General features: G+C 42.0%; 1 protein-coding gene across 1 annotated transcript in view; it reads right to left on the bottom strand.

Annotated features, from left to right (window-relative positions):
• The window catches only part of lcor (ligand dependent nuclear receptor corepressor), a gene marked incomplete at both ends in the record, with an annotated part of 73,073 nt that extends 48,826 nt beyond the window's left edge, over window positions 1–24,247 (bottom strand). The window contains one exon of the mRNA XM_079159584.1: window positions 24,151–24,247. Within this exon, the coding sequence (XP_079015710.1) occupies window positions 24,151–24,247 (97 nt within the window). The remainder of the gene's footprint in view (window positions 1–24,150) is intronic.

Below are 24,247 nucleotides of genomic sequence, written 5' to 3'. Positions count from 1 at the left end.
ACTCGTTATTGATCCACGATACTTTTAATAATATCCGTAAATATATTACGGAACTTCTGCCCCAATGCAAAAACGTCCACATTAAAAAAATAATAACAAAACGATCACACTCAATTAGTAGTTTTGAGAAACGACGAGACCGAGTCAGAAGTAGTTGAGAGGATCTCAGGAGGTTAGACATCTAATAAACTACTCAAACACATTATTATACCATCAATGCTTCACCTTATTCTGTACCTGTCCACACTAACAAACACCTTACTCTCCTTTTCAGATTAACCAACACTAGAGACCTTTTTCACAAATCCCCATTTTCAGGAGTGGAAAAACACAGATGTATGTGGGCGGAGTGCCAAGACACGAGACAAAAGATGCATTTTTTAAACCAAAAAAAAAATAAAACCCTGACAAAGAATAAGAGCTGCGGCACAAAGTCAGCCCTGCAGTTTGTTTTGGTGACACAGCAGGGTATCCACATCCCTCACAATGACACCGAGCGCTGAATCTTAAAGTGGGAAACCCCCCCCCCCCCCTCCTGTCTGAGCCTCATTGTTCGGTACGAGCACCACTTCGCCTGCCACACGAGAGCCCACAGCACTCCATCTCCTATTGTACTGTGTTGTTGTGTAGTGTGAGGCCGCTGACGCCCTCCTGTTTCTATTTTCTCCCTCTCCTCTATTAATTACTGTTTTTATTATTGTTCACGAAGCTCAAGCTGCTGGCATTCTTTCGTTATTGATTTTCCTCTAATTTCACGTTGTTTTGTGCGCTTCACGCTGACTGTTGGGTTTAAAGGTTGACGGCGGATTTAGCCGGCCCCCTTCTCTCTCCTCTCCTCTCGTCCCGACCGGGGCACGTGGGTAAATTCCTTATGAGATTTAAATGTTGGATGAGACAAAAGAAAGCGAGAGGGCTCCACACACATACATAAACACACTCAAGGAGGGCTTATGTGATCACTGTGGAGCTATATTTACAGAGTATGTGTGAGGGTTAAAGAGCGCGTAACATACTGAGGGGAGGGTGGATGGAAGGCGACCTTCAGCTGGAGACATAACACACTCTTTTTATACCTTTTATACCATTTCCTCTCCCCTCCCCCTCTCAGGAACACCCTTTTCATTCCCTCTTTCGTTCATTTTCTTTTAATAACTCTATGGACATTCTTCTCTTACGTCAACGTTCCTGCCCCCGTTTGGTGGATGTCTGGTTTATTTTTCATTTGTTCACTCATTCTTTAATACCGTCTCGTATTCTTTTATGCCCTCATTGAAGGATTCATTTCATTAATTTCTTCTTTACTTGCTCTCTCTCTCTCTCTCTCTGCGATATATTTGATTCACCCGTCCTTCATTGCTGCAGCTGCACTATCACCAGATGAGACATTTTGCCTCTAATAATATACCTGTTAAGATGTCTCACACACACACACACACACACACACACACACACACACACACACACACACACACAGTGGCAGAGACACACAGAGAGGCCACAGAGATAATCAGACCTGTGCAGCTTGATTGAATTCACGTTTTTAATTATTTAGCTGTTTTAGTTTTAGATACAAAAAAAACAGCTGACTCCGTGTGGTTTCGTAATGGTGCAGGTTTTTTTTAAACTACAGCTGCAAACTAACAATTATTTTCATCATTGATTATTAATGATTCATTTTCTCAGTTAATGTATTTTCATAGATTTTGGTGTAAAATTGTGATTCTACAGCCTGAGATTCTGTCTTTAAGTCGCTCGTTTTGTCTAAAACCCAAAGATATTTTGTTCAAATCCAACTAGAAAGCGATGAATCTGTCTGAGTGTCTCAAGAACCGTCCATCCGATCGACTTCACGCTTGGCGGCCGTAGTGTTGGCGCCACGGGGACGTGCAGCGTCAAAGTTGGTGCAAATTTGGACTTCAGAATATTAGACAGAGCATCATCCTATTTCACAGAACTAACATGTTATCCTTGGTTATTCCTACAATATCTGCACATAATAGCTAAACTATGGTATGAGGAGGATAAGGCAATTAATATGTTACTATTTTTCTAGCATTAATTAACAGGGATAATGGACAGCGTTGACTGTCCCAGAGTCTCAGCATCACTTCCTCCCGGGACGGTGGTCATGATCCAAATCATCGAATCAAATCACAGTCAGGACATAAACATTACTTTCTGCATCTGTTGCTGTTGATTTAGCACAGAACAGCTGCACACGAACGTCATCCAGAGGAGACTAAAACACCGACACTGTGTAAACTCGTATTCCGACATAAAGTGGTTTGCTCGCTCTCAGCCATTGTTAGTATTTGAAAGTCGCCACGCATGATTCACTTTGACAAACTGAAGAGTTAAGAACACGGTTATGTTACATATCAGCTTCTGGAGAAGCAAGAGGGCGTCTTCTTCTTCTCATAAGACACAAAGGATCTGATCGAGCAGCGATTCCTCCGAGAGAGAGAGAAGCCGCCCCGCTGTGAAGCTCCATCCGTCTCCTCCCCCTCTCCACGTAAACACACGGCTCATACCGAGGCCTCATTCTGACCGACTGATTGACTAACTCTATATTTATATATGCATGTGTGTGTGTGTGTGTGTGTTGTGCCGATACATGCACTAAATGTCGAACAGGGATAAGAGCGAAACCCACAGAAGCCATTATGGTGTTAAATCCACACACAAAAAAATAAATCCTGCCCAACATACATTGAGGCAGATTAATGGTCGTCCACGTCCGGCCATAAACCAGTGTTACGTGAACGCTGCACTTGCTCCTAAAACACACTAATGACCACATGTGCTGACACAAAATTGCAGCTGTCATTAACTCCCACTTAAGAGAAAATACTAATAATGGAAAAGAAGAAGAAGGTTAAAGTCTCGGCCAAGAGGGCAGCATAAAGTCAGCGTAAACATAAAACAGACGACATAAACAGGCCTCTCACACACGACACAAAAGAGCTTTGAGAATATCAACTACTGTCACCTTCAATGCATCGTGCAACTGAAATTTGTTTTTTTTTGTGTTGCAAAAATGTGCTTAACCAATCACAGCAGGCTCTGGGGGAAATGGAAAGATGGTCCGATGTTTTGAACTGCAGGTAGAAGTGTATTTCTGTACATAACGGGCGTAACAGAACTTAAATTCTTCTGCAAAAAAAAAACGTAGCTGAGCAAAACGTCTGCCAGCTGATGTTATCACTAGCGAGCTTTGTACCTCAAAGTCGTTGCCTTTTGAGTAACGGCACTGTAAGGATTCATACGGCTTTATAGGAGAAACATGTAATTTAAGGTACCGACTGTAAACCAAAACGTTCCGTCTCTGGAAGCCGTCGTCATTACATCTAACAACTAAGTAGGAACTTTAATGGAGAAGAGAAAAAAAATTCTGATTAATTTCACTTTTATCTGAGCATTTTTATCAAAAGCAGCACGTGGCGAGAATTAAAGAGGTACCAAAAGAAAATTCTCCCTTGACCTCTGATGGTCTCTATCCACCAAGATAGTTTAGGTTGTATGTGCTCAGGATTAACCAAGATTTACAATACAACGGAGGTAAATGGAATTTAGTTTGTGGTCCTGAAAGCAATCGGAAAATTCAACAACATGTAAATACTTTTGCTTGCGAACACACACACACTCACACACACACACATATAAAGACACAGGGATGATTTAACATCTTTCAGCCTGAACAGCATCAAACAGATGTGAGGACTGGTTGAAATCTGGGTGAGTTAACGAGGTCAGGAGGCCCAGGGCTGACGGGACAAAAACACATTTTTGGACTTCAGAATGTGTGTGTGTGTGTGTTAGATGTATATAACGTGTGTGTGTGTGACATTATGGTTATCATATGATTTCCACATGAAGTTGTGTTGCTTACGGTTTGACGGACAAAGAAAGCGATTCACAGACAGCGGGGCACAAAAGGATTTATGGAACAAATAAGAGAAACTCCCCTAAAAACACACAAAGATGATTGTGTGTTTGATGTAATCGGGAGCTGGTTGACTTGTTCCTTTAGCTTTGGGTACAGGCAGAGTTTATTGGAATAAAGAGGAAACATTTGGCGAGTTTTGGTATTTGATCAACTTAAAAAGGACATTTTGATTTTGAAAGACTGAAGATCTGTCGCCTCAGATATTTAAAAGGTCTTCAACTATATGTAAAGTACCAACGTAGCCTCTGCAGAGCCGTTGTGATCATGAAGTGGGCGGATTCGTCCGTCGCCATCTTGTCAGTGAGGACCTTTTTTTTGCACCAGGCTGTAAACATGTTTATTGCTGCTGTAAAGTTAGCCATTTAAACACGGGGTCTATGGGGATCGGATGGAGCCCGCCTCAAGTGGCCATTTGAGGAACTGCGGTTTTTTGGCACGTATGCGTCGGCTTCAATTTCTTCAGCACTGGACGTTTAAACGTTTGTGGCTTCACCATCAAATCTCTTATTGAGGATCTTACAGGGTTTAATACACATATACCAGTGTAATATGACTGGAAGCAGTGGATGCATAGCCAGAATTGGTCCATGTGGCTTTTTCTAGATCAGAAGCATTTTTGGGTCCGTTTAAAAAACAAACAAGATCTCCACAAGTGCGTCTGCAATGACCACTGATGTTTAATTGTTGCGGTATGCAAGCGTCCCCCAGTGCCTATTCTTCAGGACGCGATGGCTGCGCACCGAGATCAAATTGATTTAACTTTTGGAACGCTGCAGCGCGCTTTGAGACTTTGACGTCCTTTGACGTCACAACAGCATCCGGCTGGACGGTCAGACAAACTGTCACAGACAAATATATCTATTTCTAAATGCATGTAAGCAAATAAAACAATAAAGTTGAAGTCAAAGTACATCATGCACTATTTCATACATTAAATATGGCATCGGCAACCATTTTCTTTCAACCCCCAAAAAATATGTTTCTTAAATCAATTCGAGACAACGAGCAGAATGCCCAGTTATAGAGGCATCGTCTCACTTCCTGTAGCTTCAGTCGGTGATTCAGGATGTTTTCTGGACTAAAAGAGCAGAGAGCAGGTGTTGAAAGAAAGAAACCTGAGCAGCAGGTTTGGTAATCGTTGCATCGATGGTGTTCAGAACTTTAATCACTTGTACACCAAACACCTTTATTAATGAGCTACAAATCCTGTTCTTGCTGACCTCAATGTAACTTCTCACCTTGTAATGATGTAGAAGTGTACTCCAGGGTGTGATCAGTGCAGCAGAGCACCTAGTCTTTAAAGTCAAACTGTATTGGAAAAGAAACCAGCAGAAACATATTACCAATCCCTTAAATTACAGTTTGGGACTTTCAGATTGGACGATTTGAGCCCTTCCACCTCCAGAGATGAAACATTAACTTCATATCAATATGAAACACTCACATTGTCTCGGAGCGGTCAAGGATCACTAACACGAGACAATAAGTTGAAACAGGCTCGTGGGTTGAACCTGGGACTTGAAACTGTGTTTTTGTTCCTCTGTGAGTCACGTGATCCGGTCAACAACTGCAGGCAGACCGAAGCCTTCGCCATCGCTCTGCTTCCACGTCACGTAGACGAGACGACTGTGGGTTGTAAAGATTGATGCAATTTAAAAATGTAAAGCCTGAGATACAAAGTCCTTTATTTTGTCTTCAAATGAGCGCATGAAATGTGGACGCCGCTTAACAACCACAGTTATTTCTGCAACTTTTTATTTCGTTGCATTTCAAAATCATTTGTATCAGTTAACTTCCAGGTTTTTTATTACCTCGGGTCCAACAGTGCATCGCAAAACCAGAGGGATCAGCTTTGCTTTCGACCTCCAACGACCACACACGTGAGCGATTTAACCGCTGAGTGAAGTGTTATCACACAGGACAGGAATAACAAAAAGAGAAAGAACAATAGCTTGATTGGCGTCCAAAAGCATTCTCAAAATCATTGTTTAAATCCATTTAGGTTTGGCCATGGAAATTATAAATGACATAATTATTAGGAAATTATATTCAATTATTTTAAAACAGTGAACTAAAAGTCTTTTTTTTGCTAAAATGCTGCAAGATTTGAAAACGGTTTTGGGGATTCATACCAGAAAACCAGTCACATGACCACCATGAGGGTTTTTAATCTGTATCTGTAGATGTTTACAAGCAGAGAGAGAAAAACGAGAGAGAAAGGGCAAGAAAGAGGAACGGAAATTCCTCATGCACCTGCATTGCCCACGCACGCACGCACACACACACACACACACACACACACACACACACACACTGTGGCATTGTTGAGAGCCTGAGATCTGAATCCATTTTGGCGCTGAAGCTAAGTGCTGCACAGAGCTTAATAGGAGGTAACCATGTGACACACACACACACACACACACATAAATGCAGACACACATACACACATATAACCATATGTCTGCTTTTAAGCAGTCTTACTTCACATTCACCCACGTGCACACGCACACACACACACTATAGTTGATCCGTGCACGCTTGTGAACCGCAGATTAATTAGTTAACACAGTTTAACCATCAAAGTGTGAAGGAAAGTTTTACTGACGATCGTTATCGGCCGATATTCAGTAAAATTATGCGATCAGGAGTTCAGCTTTCAAGTCGTCGATCCCTGATGACGTCACATTGTGAACAAATCTGAGTTGAAATCAGCAGGAGGAGAGCTCATAGCGTTAGCAGCACCGCTAACGGCTAACGTACGGAGGTTCCATTGATTTACATCATGACGTGTTCAAGCTCTATTAAGTGAAATTGAGTATTGAGCAAAGGTCAAATATAACGTTATCATGATGTGTTCACATGTAATCTTGTAAAATATAGTTTTTGGTGGATAAATAAATAAATATTCCATATAAAATAACCACACAGTAAAGCGTGTGTGAATTTAAAACAGATTATTATAGAATAACATATACATATAAAAACATGTATATATACTTCTGATTAAGATTAGTATGATTTAACAGAGAGATTTAAGTTACTATGTCCTTGTTATTGTCAATTTAGACGACGTGATTGTGTATCTCGATATATGATCTCATCACGATACGATTCCATTGAAAGACAATCAGTTATCATCTTCAATTTATTGTCCAGCTCTATGTTGTAGAAATCAGAAAATTGAAAAAAACTTGGAAGCAGTTGTACCACACTTCAGTTTACACTGTAAATCTACACGGCCACAATCATTTAAATCTCAGGCTGAAAGAAAAGGAAAGTCACGTGTTTGCCAAGATATCTACACGGACTACAGTGGACTTTAAAAACAGACAGAAGCCTGACGTCCTGCTGCAAGCCTGCAGGTCAACGAATGCTCCTCTTTTGATTTCGAGCGCTCAGAAATGTACGTTAAAAAACACGCTGGAGAAAGAAACTGAGAGAGAAACGACTGAGATCTGAAATTCCCCTTTAACGAATCTGTGCGCTTTCTAGAAGTTGATGTTGCAGCTCAGAATTTGTTATGTGCTCCCTCTAATGTCATCAATACACTTCCATACACGCAGCGCACCGTACCCAAGGGAGCTTTAACGACTGGTCATAAATATTTCCCTTTTTGCAAATCAAAGGTCTAGTGAACTCTCTTAGTTTGCATGTGTGTGTGTGTGTGTGTGTGTGTGTGTGCGTGCGAGCAGCTCAAGAGTTCAATATTTGCACAGCAGCAGAGGAGCCTCCTTGCATTAATATTTGATGATATTATCACTAATATGGAGGAATGTTCTCTTACACGGCTCCGCCTGCAGATCAGCAGCACACACACACACACACACACACACACACACACACACACACAGAGAGGAAGTCGTTCCTCTCTGTGTGTTTATAGCTCTATCTATCCTTGAACTGTTCCCTAAACAACCACCTGCCCAATTTGTCTTCACGGTCCAAAGGTGGCCGGTCCAAAGAGCCGCTGATAGGCCGCGACACACCTTAGTTCACAAAATGTTCTCGACTCATTAACCACATCCAAAACCGACGCGCCGCTGCATGTGACCGCAATGTGACACTGATAAAGCAGCACTAAACTCAGTTTGAGCAACTCGCAGGTTTTTCTGTTCATTTTCAGTTCATGCGGGAAAAATATCTCTAAAATACTTCCTGGTTTTAGAGCCAAAAAAATGTCCTGCCGGCTACGTTTCATAAGACTTTGCTGCTTAGCCAATGACGATAAGAGCACAGTAGTTAAACTATGGAAATAAGGTTTATTGTCACACGTCTGTACTGTAAATATGAAGCTACAGCAGCCGGTTAGCTTAGCTTAGCTTAGCACAAAGCCCGGAGAACAGCTCTGTGGAGTTACGTTCATGACTAATATACATTTCTGATGTTTTCATTCTGTTCTGCAGCATCGTTTAAGCGTTTCGCAACAAAAGTGTAATCAGATGCTGTGGTTTTAACTTACAAAACATATAAACTGGTTTACGAAGAAAATCACGTTGAAAAATCTTGTGAATCTTGTGAAGGATCATAACGCAGCAGCGTCTCGCATAATGTAATTAACCAATTCGTCAAATCTCATCTGAACAATATCTCAAACGGAATGGAAACATGTACAATGTTTCCATTTCATCTCCCGGCTACGAGACTCGACACAACGTTGCAGTTGTGCATATCATTTTATAAAAGTGATTTTTGTGTTTAAGCTGCGTTTGAGGTGTCCTGAAAACACGAGCCCGTGATATAATCACATCTTCTGTCGACAGATGTCCCTCTAATCTTTTATTTTTCTCCTTTACAAGTATTTTCTTTTTATACGGCTCACATGAGTTTGTCCTTGTGGATTCGATCTCTTACACCGATTTATACGAGCTCCAGCTCCTCAGAGGGCAACAGTGCTTTCATTGTTCCTGCAGATGAAATGTCCAAATTGCAAAAGCCTGCAATGAGAATTAGCCGGAGACAGAGATAATGTGTTTCGTGCAGCTTTTTAAGTAAGGAAGAAAAATAGCTTCAAGTTAAAAGTCCCCCCATCAGAAGAAATGCTTCGTTTCATTGACACGGTCGAAAGCATGAACTGATTCTTTTAACGAGTCAAAACACAATTACTATAAACCACATTTACACACATCTGAGCTTCCAACTGGTGTCGTTTGAGCTTCTTCCTGTTTCAACATTACGGCGTCTCCATACACTCAAAGTCAGCGCCATAAAGAAAAGCTTTCACCAGTTGGAGGTGGAGGAACTTGGCTGACAGGGAGCGCTGGATTGAATACTGGACGGATTTATCGGCTGTCGACGATTGGCTGAGTAATCTTATGTCATTTCATGTGTTTCTAATTAAATGATCAACAACTGAGAGAGACAGCGAGGAAAAGTAGGGCTGTCGTATTTTGACATCTAACTCAGTGAATCGAGGATTTATTTTGACCAGACTTGCTGATTGTTGGGACAGTGGAACGATTAAACAAAGACGGGCTTCATGAGTTTTATTTCTTTTCTCTTTTATTCAAATGTGTGTTTTACGATGAGTTAACGAGGCAATTAAGCCCGTCTTAGTTCGGTGAAGGACAGAAACTTGACCGTTGTATTTTTATGTGTTAGGGGAGACACTGCATGCATTTTTAGATTTCGGTCTGTTTTGCGTCAATAAGTTCTTTCAAATTAGTGGAAATAAAACATCAAAAATACACATTTAGGAGTTTATTTTACGACTTTGTCCATTTGAGTCTGTAGATTTCTCCTAAATTCACACAGTTTGAATTCTTTGATTCTTTAATTTGAGCTTTTTCTCTGAATTACAGAAAACAGATTAAATGTTTGGTTTTTGGACTTTTGGTCTGACTGGTCTTGGGAATTGTGATGAATATTTGAATACAATTGTCTGATTAGTGATTCATGATATTAAACCATGAAATGTTCAAATCACAGATTTTTTTCCAATTAGTTCCACAACATTCAACCTATAACATTCAGCCACCAGCTGCAAAAATAAAAACAGAATTTTAAGCTCAGCGATTGGATGTTTCTCACCGCAATGCTTCTTGGGAATCGTAGTCGACTTCTTTCCTCGGCTTTCAAAGACTCAACGTAGTTTCTGACTTTCTGCACCGAGGATTTGACCGAGAGGAGCTTCTGTCCATCCAGTTTTTGGACAAACTCACTGACTCCTCTTACTGACTTCTACCTCCAGCCAAATTCAACCCCACCCACTTCTACCCCCCCCCCCCCCCCACACACACACACACACACACACACACACACACACTTTTACCACAATTTCCTTCTTAGATGATATTTCAAAGGAATTTGTCCTTCTGGTTTTGACCCTTACATTCATTACTACGGGTCTCAGCTCCTCAGCGAGCCACACAGTGCTCTCATTGTCAGAACTGCAACACTGGCAGCTGAAAACCTCCCAATTGCATGAGCCTGTCGTGCTAATTAACCACAGAAAAGTGTGTTTCATGCAGCTTTTTTGGAGCAAAGCATGCAAAACGACTGCGAATTAGATTCACATCAGAAAAAAACAACCCCGGTCCAAAACATCATCTGAACCTTTTATTGAAAAAAGCAATAACTTTAAAAACATTTGCTCCACATGGATCAGAATCTATCTCCCTGTTTGAATATTGAATGCACAGAAATTACACTTTGAATTCATTTCTTTTGTCTCTATTTTCTTGTCTCTGTCATTTCTTTTTAAGCTTTACTCGACTAAATAATGCAATCTGTGCAGGGCTTTGGTGTGTGCACACATGTAGCTGCTCATTGAAAAGTCACTTGATCTGACCAAAGTAGCATTACATCCGTACATGCGTGTGAGAGGGAATGATATGAGCAAGGAGAGGGAATCAAAATGGACACAGAGAGGAAATGTGGAGGAGAAAAAACTCCAACCTGCCTACGCATCAATTAAGTCCGAGAAATGTCTACAGCCACCACTGCAACAGTGTGTGTGTGTAGGTGTGTGTGTGTGTGTGTGTGTGTGTATCATAATTAAAAGTTGCTGAACATAAGTGCGTCTTGGCAGAAATTAAATGAAAACATGTATTCCTCTATTCCTGCAGTGACACTGCGTGACGTGATTTCAATAAAATGTCAAAATACTGGTGTTAGAATAAAAATGAATAAGAAGGAACGAGAGAAAGAGAAAGAGGAGAATAAGTTGACAAAAAAGAAAAAGAAGAAGAAGGTTCACAGAAAAAAAGAGAGGGTGAAGTAGAAGAAATCTAAAGAGGAAGAGAGGGATGAGAGAGGATGCAACAGAAGGAGGAGATAAAAATACAAGTGACATTTCTCCTGACGGTGACGGGAGTGACGGCGGCGGCAGAGCAGCATTTGTTGCTTGACCTTCACTTTTATTGCAGTTTGTGTGTATGTGTGTGTGTGTAGCAGCCTGGTGGGCTTGAATCCTAACTGAGGGGGACACGGTCGCACACACAGAGCCGAGAGCCCCCCCCTCCCAAGCTCTACCAGCACCAGCCCGGCCCTCACACAGCACAGCTGGCCCTGTCACCTCCACTTATCCTGCCCGACTCCCAGTCTGCATGTACAGTAACTCTGTGTGTGTGTGTGTGTGTGTGTGTGTGTGTGTGTGTGTGTGTGTGAGTGTGTCCAGCATATTGCTGGGTAAAAGCCAGATGCAGAAGCTTGTGAGCATCAAGGTGCATTCAATAATTTTACTGTCCCGCTGCACTGTGTGATCATAAATTATCCGCCAGGGTTGCCAGGTTTGTTTTGTTGGATACTGACGTCTAATGGCCGTGCATAAATCAGAGCTTGTGGTGGAGTTATAATAAAACAAGTCTTTAAACTTCCGGCTGACATGAGTTTAACCGCATCAGGATGGCAGCTTTGGTAGCGTTTTATCCAAGATGAAGCAGCTGAACTGATCGATTAGTCGATTTCAAGGAATTGCTGCTCGTCTCTGTTTTTAGAGAGTTTCAGATCATCGTAAATGTTCTGGGCCGTTGGTCAAACACTAAACAATATTGCGCCAACAAGGAAACTTTGTCACAGCTTTACGATGTTCTGCACAAATCGCTCACTGAAAGTGAGTCCATTATGTGTTCTGTACCTCAAGGTGGCGACTCACGAGGACACAACATATGGCGCTGGAGGAAATTCAGGCTTCTCTGCAGTCAAACGTTCTCCTTGAATCCACCAAACCCAGTTCATTCATCGGCTGCCTCTACGCTGCCGCTTTGTGCTCGCGGCGCAATGAAATATTCACAAACGGAACAATAAATGGAATACGACGAGCGCATCGCAGACTCTGATAGAACACGACATCGAAACGAGTTTTGTGACCGCGCACACCTACACATGGTGAGCAACTACATGAGAGCAGCGGGAAGTCTGCAGGGAAATAAATAACGTAAGAGTTGCAGGTTTGTAGACAAAGAAACAGAAATGGCTGGTAAGGTGGGAGTTAAGGTGGGCTGAAGAAATATCTCATGTGTGGGAGAGAAAAAAATATCCATCGCTGCTGCTTCACTGAAGCCCACAGAGCGTCATTTACTACTCACACCATCTAATGTCACTGCTAAATCTGACGTGGCTCACAATAAGAGGAGTTAAGATAAGAATACCAGAGTGTTGCTGCATGAGGTCCAATGAGCCTCACTGGGTCACTGGGTAACATGTTCCTTCATCACCGTGAACTCACACACTGTCCTTTATTTTCACTCAATCTCACCTGCTGCCACAAATACTCACTAGAGCACCAAATGTGCATTCATCTATTTCCTTCTGTTTGAGTAACGTTTGCTAAAAACTACAGAGACCGGCTGCTTTGGGGCTTACTGAGCCTTCAAAGTAAACCAAAAACACTATATAAATATGTCTGTTTTGGTAGATTTAAGATTAGGAACCATTGGGTTTGGTACTGAGGGACACAGACAGACACCTTCACTTCGTCCTCTTGTACGTAACTGAAACATCTCACGCCACTCCATCTTTGAGTATTTTACGTTGTTGGTTGTTTCATCATCTCCGTTATTCAGCGTATAGGTCGGTTTGTTCGTCTACTGATGGCTGCTTGGTGCCATTTTCTCTTCCTCCAGGCCGTGAACACGTTGGCTTTTCTGATTAAAAAGAAAGTTTCCTTATTTTTACCCAAATCCCACGACAAAGAATCGACCGCTCATTGGCGGCCATGAATCACCTGCAGCGGCCCATCGGGGACAACAGCTGCACTCAGGTGTGTCAACACAACTAATACGAGCACGGTGAAAAACAAACAGGCTCTGTGCCCCTCAGTGTCAGGGGTATTTTATGTCCATTTATTTTTAATTACTTTGTTGTTTTATGAATTTTAAAAAGGCTTTTTGCCCTCAAGCTGCCATTAATGTCTGACCTCGGTCACCAGACTGTCAGCTTTGATGTGAGTCTTTAATTTTTAATGGTTGATTTCGGTTTCATGCTTGCCCTCGTTTATTATCATTTAAAAAAAATAAATAAATCTAAAAGCCACCACTAGCTCTTTTTCTGCAAAACAACAAAATCAGACTTTTAGCAGCAGGGCTGAACCATCGACAAGTTTATCAGAGATATACAATGTTGGCGAGAAGAAATTATTTAAGGGTTCAAATTAAATCTAAACTATTTGTAAATTTTATGGCTTTAAAAAAAACAAAAAAAAACAAGTTTAAACATCTTTACTTCTCTCAAATATCAACATTGTTATCAGTTTAGGCCCGATAGTTGAACTAGAGGAGACGTTAAGGGGCTCATCAAAATCACAAGACATCATCCGACAGCAGCCACGAACATCTACACCAGATTTCATGGGCCGGCAGCAGATCTTAAGCTGAGTTGCTGGCAGGGAAATATCACTCAAGACTCAAGAGAAAGCCTCGAACATTTCCCTGACAACCCCAAAGGTCTTGGTGCAAACAGAAGGCGGTCCGTGTACGAGGAGCGTCGACCCTGACTGTTGTTTTTGTGTTTAAGAATGAACGAGGATGTCAGTCTTCCTCGCGTGATGTCGTGACTCAGACCCCGACACGCCCCGCAGCTCCAGAAACCATCGCAGAAGACGATCCTCTGTTACTCATACAATATGTGTGTGTGTGTGTGTGTGTGTGTGTGTTATTTAACGACGCTGACATCGCCGAGACCCTCCGCCGTGGTCGCTGTGCTGATGCATGTGGCAGCAAACACTCTCGCTCACTACTTTTACTTGCAGAGATAATTAGTTACGTTTGTCCGTACCCGAGTACACGTCATCATCTACGTGACATTTGTTTATGTTGTTGCTACAATGTAGCACAGCGTCACCCAATCGCAAGATCCCAAGCCTATGGCTGTCGCTTTAACCGCAATATTGCACAACGCTCTTTACAAGACAACCGCCACAACCGCTTTGTATAGGTAAGAATTTAATTCGTCTTAAAAATGGCTTCTTTTTTATTTAAAAAACATCAATATCCGTAATGTCAGCCGAAGAATAAACCTTATTTATGAAGCACTAAATAATAACACTGAAATAGCACTGAAATAATACCGCATATTATGCTGTTGGGCCAATCATTATCACCGCAGGGGGGATGCCTCCACCGCGACAGCTCATACAAGTCGACCTCTGAAAGTGTTCCAGCATAAATCTGTATTTTAAGTTAAGAGGAGGTTCATTTAATTCCAGAAAGTCTTTTAATTCATCTACAAATCAATGTCTTGAAAAAACACGAAGTAGATCTGCGGAAAATAAAGATGCTGCTTTGATTGTCGTGTTTCTAAACCACAGTGTTTCCTGTGTGTGAGGCAGCAGCAGAGGGTTTAACCTGCGTCTCCGTGTCCAAGGCCAAATCATAATGAAGTCGCATTCTGTCTTTGAATTGCAAATAATTGCCTTTTGTTTCCGAGTCATTTGTTGTGCAAACCTCATCCGTCACGTGTCCTCCCGGGGTTTTTTCTTTTTGTATAAAAGCAACATACCTTCTCAAACACTCCCTCCTCTCTCCCTCTATCGTTCCAACTCGCCCATCTGTCTCCCCTCTTTGAGGAACTACATTTCCCAGGGTGCACCTGTGGGCAGCAGCATTAGCGGCCTGGCGCGCTGCCATGCCCAGTGGGTGATTCTTTAAACAAACATGCCCAGACTAAACCCTATGGAGAGATATAGACACACACAAACACACACACACACACTTTAAAGCACTGCTCAACAACCAGAATATTTGATTCACACACATACTTCAGTCAGTATTTTGAGGATTTTGCTTGATCTCGTTAATTTGTATTCATGCAGAGTATATTTATTTATAATCAATTAAATTTGTTTATCTGTGTCTTCTTTAAGTGAAGCCTAAATGTTTCATTGTTTTTTTATACATTTTTAATGTACATTTTTAGTCTTCATGATTTGAATGACTCTTCTGGTGATGAGCAGTAACAACATGCTGTACTAATGACACTATAGGGACTTACTTTTCCCTAACTTCTTATATTCATTCAAACCAGCTATATTGTTTCTGTAACTAACAATTATTTTCAGTATCGATTAAACATTTGGTCTATAAAATGTCTAAAAATTGTAAAAAAAAAAAACATGTCCAAGCTGACATCTTCAAATGTCTTATTTTGTCCGACCAACAATCCAAAGACCCAAAGATATTCAGTATACAATGATATCAAACAGATGATAAGCTGGACCTATGTCGTGTTCTTTAATCAGCAAATGATTAATCAAACAGTTGCCGATAATTTAGTCGTTGCTGCTCCAGACTGTGAACGTCAACATGTTGCAGATTATTTATTTAATGATTCGGAGCAGACGGTTGCAGACTGTCCCTTTAACTCTGAACCATGACAGCTTAACACTGCTTAACCGCCTGCTCAGCTTCATTATTATCTCATTAGCCGGTTCCTCTTGCTCAGGAATACCGAGATGCTGCTTAGTATTAATTCACTGTTAATGACGCACTGAATGGCACACACTTTTATTCTAATTCCATTCATGACGGATTCTCAGGGAGACGCAGTTTTCAGACTTCCCTCATTAAAATAATAAAGCGTTCCCTGAGCGTAATCATCACAGCTAACTGGAGAAGTCTTCACCCTCTCCCAGCTCTTTGAAGAAGTGAAGACTGAACAAACTATCCTCACTGTCCAAAAGTGTCCTCACTTTCAATGTCCAAAATGGGTACACACACACGTTACTTCCCTAGAGCTAAACTTACTCAAACTTAAACCAAGTCTTCACCCTAACATGTAATGATTTACATTATGGGGACTTGCATTTGTCCCCAAATGGACGGTGAGTCCCCACAATGTCAGTGTGTGAACAGAATTATGTCCCCGCAACTTCAGTTATACACGCCCAAACACACATACACACACAAAGAGTTGTGTTTTGATAACTTTACAGGACATTACATTGACTTAACACTAATTCTCTGGGGACATACCTGAACAATAACTGCTACTTCCCGAAAGCTAAACTCACCCCAAACCAAGTCTTCACACTAAAATAAAATATTTACATTATGGGGACCTACATTTTGGAGAGTCTGAGCAATGTAAAAGAGTAAACACATTTAAGTCCCCACAACATGAGTAATACACACCCAAACACACACGCACACACACTTGCTCCTCCGTGCCATTGATCAAATACCCTGAAAAGCAGATTGCTGATACATGACCTTCCACACAAAAGCAGCCATTATGGAAGAATAAGAAGGAATTCACTAAAGGTGGGTCCAAGTAAACATTCCTGCGGCTCTAAGGCCTTGACACCTTTCACAGTGTGTGTGTGTGTGTGTGTGTGTGTGTGTGTGTGTGTGCGTGCGTGTGTCTGTGTGTGTGTGTGTGTGTGTACTCCAAACACAAACTCTATATTGTGCATGAGCCCACACGGTGTCAGTGTACAAATAATTGTACCAAGGAGGTCAGGGAGCTCACATAACAAAGGGAACACACACACACAAACAATGGAACGCTTACATAAATTTTGGTTTGAGTCGAGGACGCCGTGTGCAAAGTTTAGTTTCAGGAAACGGAGGACTTTGGCCGCTGGTGAGACCGACGGCAGGAAAAGAGAGAGAGAGGCAGGAAGCTGACGTGTCGCTTCTCTGTCCAAAAAAAAAAAAAGATATCTGATCTCCAAACTATCAGAAATCATAGACACCATTTTGATCCTTTTGTTTTTTATGGATATAGACGTAGAAAAGATTGACAAACAATCAGGTGTTGGACCAAAAGAAGACAGAAATAAAAAAGGTTCTGCACACTGGAGCTCCCTCAAGTGCACATTATATTATGAGAGAATACAAAATAAGAAAATAAAGAAAAGAATAAATGAAAATGAATTTTTTTTAAATTGTCTCAATGTGACAAAAAATCACACTCAGTTACAGAACAGACATTGGTAAGATTTTAAAAAATGAACTCTGGTTATTGTAGCACAATAAAGACGTGTTTTGGGGGACGTAAGCAACTTTAACAACAACAGAAGCATAAAGTGAGATTGGGTGTTATCAGCAGGTGAATCCTTCGTTGGCAGAAGTCAAATATCAACCAGTGAACTGATAAACAGTCCAGCTGCAGCATCTATATCCTGTTTTTTAGTAATTTATCATCTGAATATTAGACTCTCAGCATTGCTTTCATCCTGCCCGGCTCTGATTTAGCATATTAAATATATTCAGGGGACTTCTATTGCTATCATTTATAATTATTATTGATTCTATCCTGCAGAATAATGAGGAAGATCTCCACACAACGCTGGGCCACGTGTACATTGTAAAGGTGTGTATGTAGAACTCAAGAGACAAACACACTTACTGTTTAATACTCATTTTAAAGGCTCCAGGACCAGACTGCATCTTTGTTTATAACATTTTAATAACGCGCAAACAGAATATACAACATTAAATACACATACAAGATATTTTAAACTGCTGTATTTTGGAGATCATTGAATGTCTGAAGAATGGAGAACTGATGCTTTTTTGTTTTTGTATTTTACTGATCAATCAATTTATTTTTCCAAAAAAATAGTAAAGAGTTTCAAACTAAGAGTCATTTTCTATTTGCATATTGACATTTGAACAGCTGTAAGCAGTGAGTTATTTTGGCCATTTCTGCTTAAAGCAACACTTAACCTGGTCATTTGAATTGTTGCAGGCTATTTTCCTCTTAATCAACTAATTGATTAATTAACAGTTTCCCCTATAAAAGAACTGAAGACGAGGATTAAGTTAAATTCAGATTTAGGACAAACTACATTTAATCCGACAGTCGGACAACATGAATATATATTGTATTAGTATTGTGAAATGAGACGAGGTATCCTGTTAGATTTTGGATATGGTAACAAGGTTCTATGCACGTCGACCTTCACTGGTTGCTTTTTCAGGCTGCATTTATTATTTATTATTTATCAAAAATCGTATTGTGTAAATGGTCTCTTATATGGCTCTAATGGTTAACCATACAATATTGTCGCAACATTGATATTGAGGTATTTTCTTATATATATGTATATAATATATAATATATATATATATGCCTCTTATGTAGCATTTCTCTTGAAGATGATCCAACAACCAACAACAATAATTAAAAGCTTCCGGTCCCCATCAGATAAACGAGAAAGATCCCCGGGGGAGGAAATAAAATACAACAAAGACGTATATAGAAGATTAGAAAAAGAAGAAGAGAAACTTTTGAGGAAGTCAGCTGCCTTCCTCCTCTCCTGAGACTCCAAACCAGTTTTGTTCTTTTAAAGCTGTCACACTCTCCGCTTCTTTAACAAGTCGAATAAAAGCGCAAAACATTTGACTAGTTTCACTACAGCCGGCAAAAAGCAACATGAAATGTTTTACTCCTCAGAAGCGGGGGAACGACTGCGGCTGGAATCCTTCTGGCAGTTTAGATAAAGGTGCGTTATTATGTTTGAACGTGAGGCAGAACGTCGCTGGAATAGAGCAAAACGCTCAGTCGACGCTTTCTGAAAAATATAGGTTTACACACACACACACACACACGCACACACACCTTCTGTCGACTTTCACTCAGTGCCAGTGGTGTATTTTGCTTTTACACAGATTGCAGTCAAACCCCCCCCCCCCCCCCCCCCCCCACACACACACACACACACACATACACACACACATCCCAAAGAGAGCAGCCATCCTCCCACGGGACTCCTGGTTGGCATGGATCAGCCCCCGAGATAGCTTCACACACACACACACACGCACTTTCACACACATTACTGTGGAGCAGGTCGTGTGTGTGTGTGTGTGTGTGTGTGTGCATGCATGTGTAATGAAGAGGGTACCGCAGAGATTTACAGTGTTGGCACCCGGTCCAGTCAAATCGCTGCCACTCTCTCTGCCAGCTCCCCGATAAAATGTGCCATGTTTTGTTTTCCTCTTTTCAAGTGAGCCCATGAAAAGAATTAGCAAGATGAGAAAGTGGCAGGAAGATCTCTCGGGGCGTCCATCTGTCCGTTACTGAAATAACAGCCGTCCGCTTAGAGAAAGGGGTGGTGGGGGGGATTTCATTGACTTGATAAGAGGAGGATTTGACTCTGAGTACAGCCGGTAATCGAGGGACTAGCTGGGTAGATGGATGGGTAGACAGATCAGACACTCTTCACTAAAATGAATGATCTTTAATATTGCGACTAGAACGTGACGAAAAGGAGGAAACATTTGCTGTCTTTAAAGACGCTGCACTCATCCTCCTGCAGAATCAGCAACTCCTTCATTAATCAGCAGCAAAGAATAGAAAATAAGCCCGAAACATGCAGCCGATTGTAGTCGATTAACAAATTTGTTGATCAACGGAATATAGATCAGCAGCAATTATTGTTTTCAAGAAACAAATACCCGTGTGTATGTCTAGGGCTTTTATTGTGAAAGGTAAGAATGGAAGGAGTGGATCTGGTCTGCTGGGAGTTATAAAGTGTTCTGTGTTGGTGCGGACTATGCAGCCTCCACTATTGTTGCACATATTAGTGTAAGTTTTGAATGTGTCCGTGCCACACAACGTGATCGCCTGATGCTTTTATTTGTGGTGCAAAAGCTCCGAAAAATTAGCCTCGTTCCAAAATAAAGAAAATGACGTCTCTTTTTCTCCGTGTAATATTTGCGTTCTGTGTTTAAGTACTCAAGACAAAAACAACGGTTAAAAAAAAAATTGACATGCAAATTCCTCATTTTATGGAATCAGTGTAGCATTTAAATTTCATGGAATAAGCAAGGTAGCACGCTAACTAGCATACAACTGGCTAGTTAGCGTGCTAATTCCCTCCCCCTCACTCCCCGCCGCTCCACCAGGCGGAAATCTCCGGTTCTGCCGAGTGAAACCGATTCAGAAGTCTCTTAAAGCTGCATTCTCTCTACTGTCCACCAGGGGGCGACTCCTCTGGTTGTATAGAAGTCTATGAGAAAATGACTCTACTTCTCTCTTGATTTATTACCTCAGTAAACATTGTAAACATGAGTTCATGGTCTCAATCTCTAGTTTCAAGTCTTCTTTAATACAGCATGATGTTCATTTAGTACATTATGGCCCATTTAGAGTCAAACAGACCATAAAGCAGGGGATGCTTTAGGGCGGGGCTTACTGTGATTGACAGGTCACTGCTGCTACCATACATGGCGTCTCTATGTCACTCATCCGCATTCCAAATATGGTCACTTCTGTTCATCGGTTGTGAAAAATAAAACATGGCGACTGCAAAATTGACGAACTCTGGCCTTCAAAACATCAGTCCACAAACCACTGGGTGACGTCACAATGACAACGTCTACTTCTGATAGACGGTCTATGCGCTCCACAGAAGGACAAGCTAGTCACCGAACGATAGCTAACTCGCCAGCCGTCCTCCGGAGCTGCTTCCGCTCTCTCTCCGGAGAGCTGCGACAACACTTTACGGCCCCCCCACTGGCTTTGTTGTCACCATAACAACTAATATTAAATCGACAACTTTTCTTTTGTACAAGCAAAAAGAAAAGTGAAACGTCCGTTCAGCTCCTATTCTATTTCTGTGGGTTGGGATTAGTCACCAGAAAAAACCCTCGAGAACCCACCTTGCATCTCCACTCATGTTCAGCTCAACCGGTGGCGTTCTTACTGTTCAGAGAAGCTCTGAGGAGTTGGAAGTTTAAAAAAAACAGCAATCTGCCAGCCAGACTCACACCTCTCTCTCTCTCTCACAGTCTGCCTCTCTACAGCACTGCCACAACCTTTCAGCCATCAAATTAGCTGTACTCTCTTACCCAGAATATGTGCCAAAGGAATCAGCAGTTGGGCTTTAATTGCTACCAATTAATAATGATAACCTTTCTATGGCATATAGGCCCTACTTTATTATCAGTACACAGCACAGGGCAAGAAGATGAGGCCGGCGGTGTCGACAAGCTGCCTCCTCTCACATCGCTGTAACAAACCGGAAGATGTCCACCTCTCTTACCTGACCGTAGTCCAAATGTCTCGATCACTGTTAATAACAAGGCTGCAGAAACACGTTCCGCTCATGACGGAGTGTGATTTCATTTAATTGCCGGTATACATTTTTGTGTAAGGATAAAATAATTTCTTTCTCAACGTTGTAGTCTTATTTTGTAGTTTGACAGCTTGTCAAATATGGAGTTTCAAGTTTTTTGGCTTCAAGACTTTTTGCAAAATGAATTGTCAAGCAAACATTCACTTGTCACTGCTTCTCAATTCAGGATGTGCTGTTTTTCCTTGTCTTATGTGAAAGTAAATTTTAAATAGTTGAGGTTTTCCAGTCATAGCGATATCTGGATATCACATAAATGCCGAAAAATGTATAGAAACAATAGCCCAAAATTAACTAAAATCAACACTTTAACGCGCCGCTTCTCTTTTAGGACTTGCAGCACTTTTGGAAACCAAATTCGTCCCGTGGTCAGAAGACAAACTGTATCTTATGACGTTCCAGTTTCTCCCTGTTTTCAGAGCCGATTAGCCCTCGAACCAATAAACACGTCAGACTTCAATCTGACTGCTGATAGCTGCTGCTGCTGCGCTCCGGCCCTAAAACTTGTCACGCAGAGCAAACCAATGATGAGCGTGGACGACCAGCAATGAAGAAATATGCACACAGCCTATATCCACACACACACACACACACACACACACACACACACACACACACACACACACAGCTCCCCATACAGAGCTGCAGCAATCTGTAATATCCCACTGTGAGTTCATCGTTCTGCTTTGTGGTATTTGTATCCTCTGTGGTATCACTGTGATATTACTACAAGGTGCACAATAGCACAGTACATTTATCATTCTTATAGTATCTCTATCGCAGTTCCATCATAGGGACTTATTGTCTCAATCAGGTATCTGAATCAGAATCAGAATCTTTCCGGTTTTTATTGGACTACATTTTCATCTGGGTAACTGCAACCCTCAAAAATGTGCTACACTTAATTAAAAAAAAGGGCCGACACAGCATCCTCTGCTGCTTTTAACTCCAGTGACCCACAAAATCATTAAAATGGCACTAATCAGACTATAAATGAAAAGCAAAAACGGGACACAAAGCAGGTGCAGTGCTATAATTAATCTGGACAGAAAATAGGTTACCTCTGTTGAGTAAAAAAAAAAATGTTGGTGTAAAACTCAATAGAAAATCACACATTAAATGACCGAGCTGATGGGAGCCAAATGGAGGAGGAAAAGCCTTTTGTTTACACTGCTGATTGTGATTCCTCGGGGCTTTATGCTGGAGGTCAGAGATTACCCAACCTTTTAATTTAACACTGCATCCTCTCATTAGGAGGTTTTCTTACTAAAAAGAAAACCTCGGTAGCTTGCTCGGAATCAGGCCATGTGGGTTATTATAAAGCGGTTAGATGGGTAAGTAGGTGACAGTTCAACGCGCAACATCTGGACGGAGAAGTGCTAAATCCCCCCCCCCCCCCCCCCCCAAAAAAATAAAAAAACAGTGGAGCCGCAACGCCGCGACCCTTCCGCCGCTGGTGCTTCTGCGGTGGGGATGGTGGTGCTCTTATACCGTTTTATACTGCCGCCGATAAAAGCCAGATTATAAGAGCCGGGGCAGAGAGCCGAGGAAACGCGGAGAGGGTTAGGAGATCAGAGGCGAAGAGTGGATGATAATCTTGCCATAACATCGGGATAGGTCGATGTAGCCAGATTAAATTGAGCTAATGAAATACACCAGAAATGGAGGATTGGAGGAGGAGGAGGAGGGGGGGGAGAGAGATGTATGGATGAGAAGATCCTAAATAAAAACCGACATGAACTAATGAGAAAAAAGCAGGGAGAGGTCAAGAACTACATTTTTTTAAATCAACGAAACAAAGACTGACACGTGCCATGGCCGCTGCTGTTAATTGTCTCTACAGTGCCAGAGAGATAAACATTTTTCTTAACCCCCCCCCCCCCCCCCCAACTAAAATTCATTAATATATCTTAATTCAAACTGCACCGGACAGACTTTTCCAGCGCATCCAGGAGCGCCGTTTCAACAAGTACCACTCCCGCTTTTAAAAAGGCGAGCTTTGGGAGGCATTTCTCCCCGTCGACCCCCGCCTACACCTTCCCCCTAAAATACAAAATTATTCCCACTGACATTTCCCCCAATGCAGCAATGCGCGCTCCCAAAAGCCGATTGCCAGGGAAGTGGAGGAAGAGGAGGGGGTGTCATGTTTGGAGATTGAGAGCGCGCACTGCCCCACCACCACCAGCAAAAAAAACTCAACACGGCGGCGCGCGCACGGGCACGCGCCGGCCTATAGCGGGGAAGCCGATTGGCTAAGGTGCAGCTCCATCTGCGCACGTGACATGCCCTGCTTACAATAAATAAACAGCCATGGAATAATGTATATACAAAAAAAGACCCCCGCTTGCTCCCAAACTCTGAATAAAACAACTGTCACAAACACAACGTGAGCAGGTGGAAACACCTGTCAACATGCCGGACACGAGCTTGAAAACTTAGAGAGCTGAATATTTTTGGGGTTGTTTGTGGATGTGTCCGGTTTGGAGGCAGGCGGCGCCAGGCAACAGCCGTGCGTAACACACAAAAATGACAGCTTCACGTAGAGCCTATAGGTTTTCCGGTGGACATTACAGCCACAGCGATCCGCTCCACGAAAACAAACACGCAAACACACAGTTACCGGCACCCTGCGGCCCCCCGGTACCGCGCCGCACACACTCGCGCACACAACGCCAAGCGAGCTTACCTACACAGTGAATGAGTTTGTGCCTCCAAGAGTCAAGTTCCTGCCGAAAGCCGCGCCTCTCTACCGTGCATTGCTGCCTTTTGCACAGACTCGCCAT

The sequence above is a fragment of the Pholis gunnellus genome (genome assembly GCF_910591455.1).
Source record: "Pholis gunnellus genome assembly, chromosome: 5".
NCBI lineage: Eukaryota > Metazoa > Chordata > Actinopteri > Perciformes > Pholidae > Pholis > Pholis gunnellus.
This window is presented reverse-complemented; position numbering and strand designations above follow the sequence as displayed.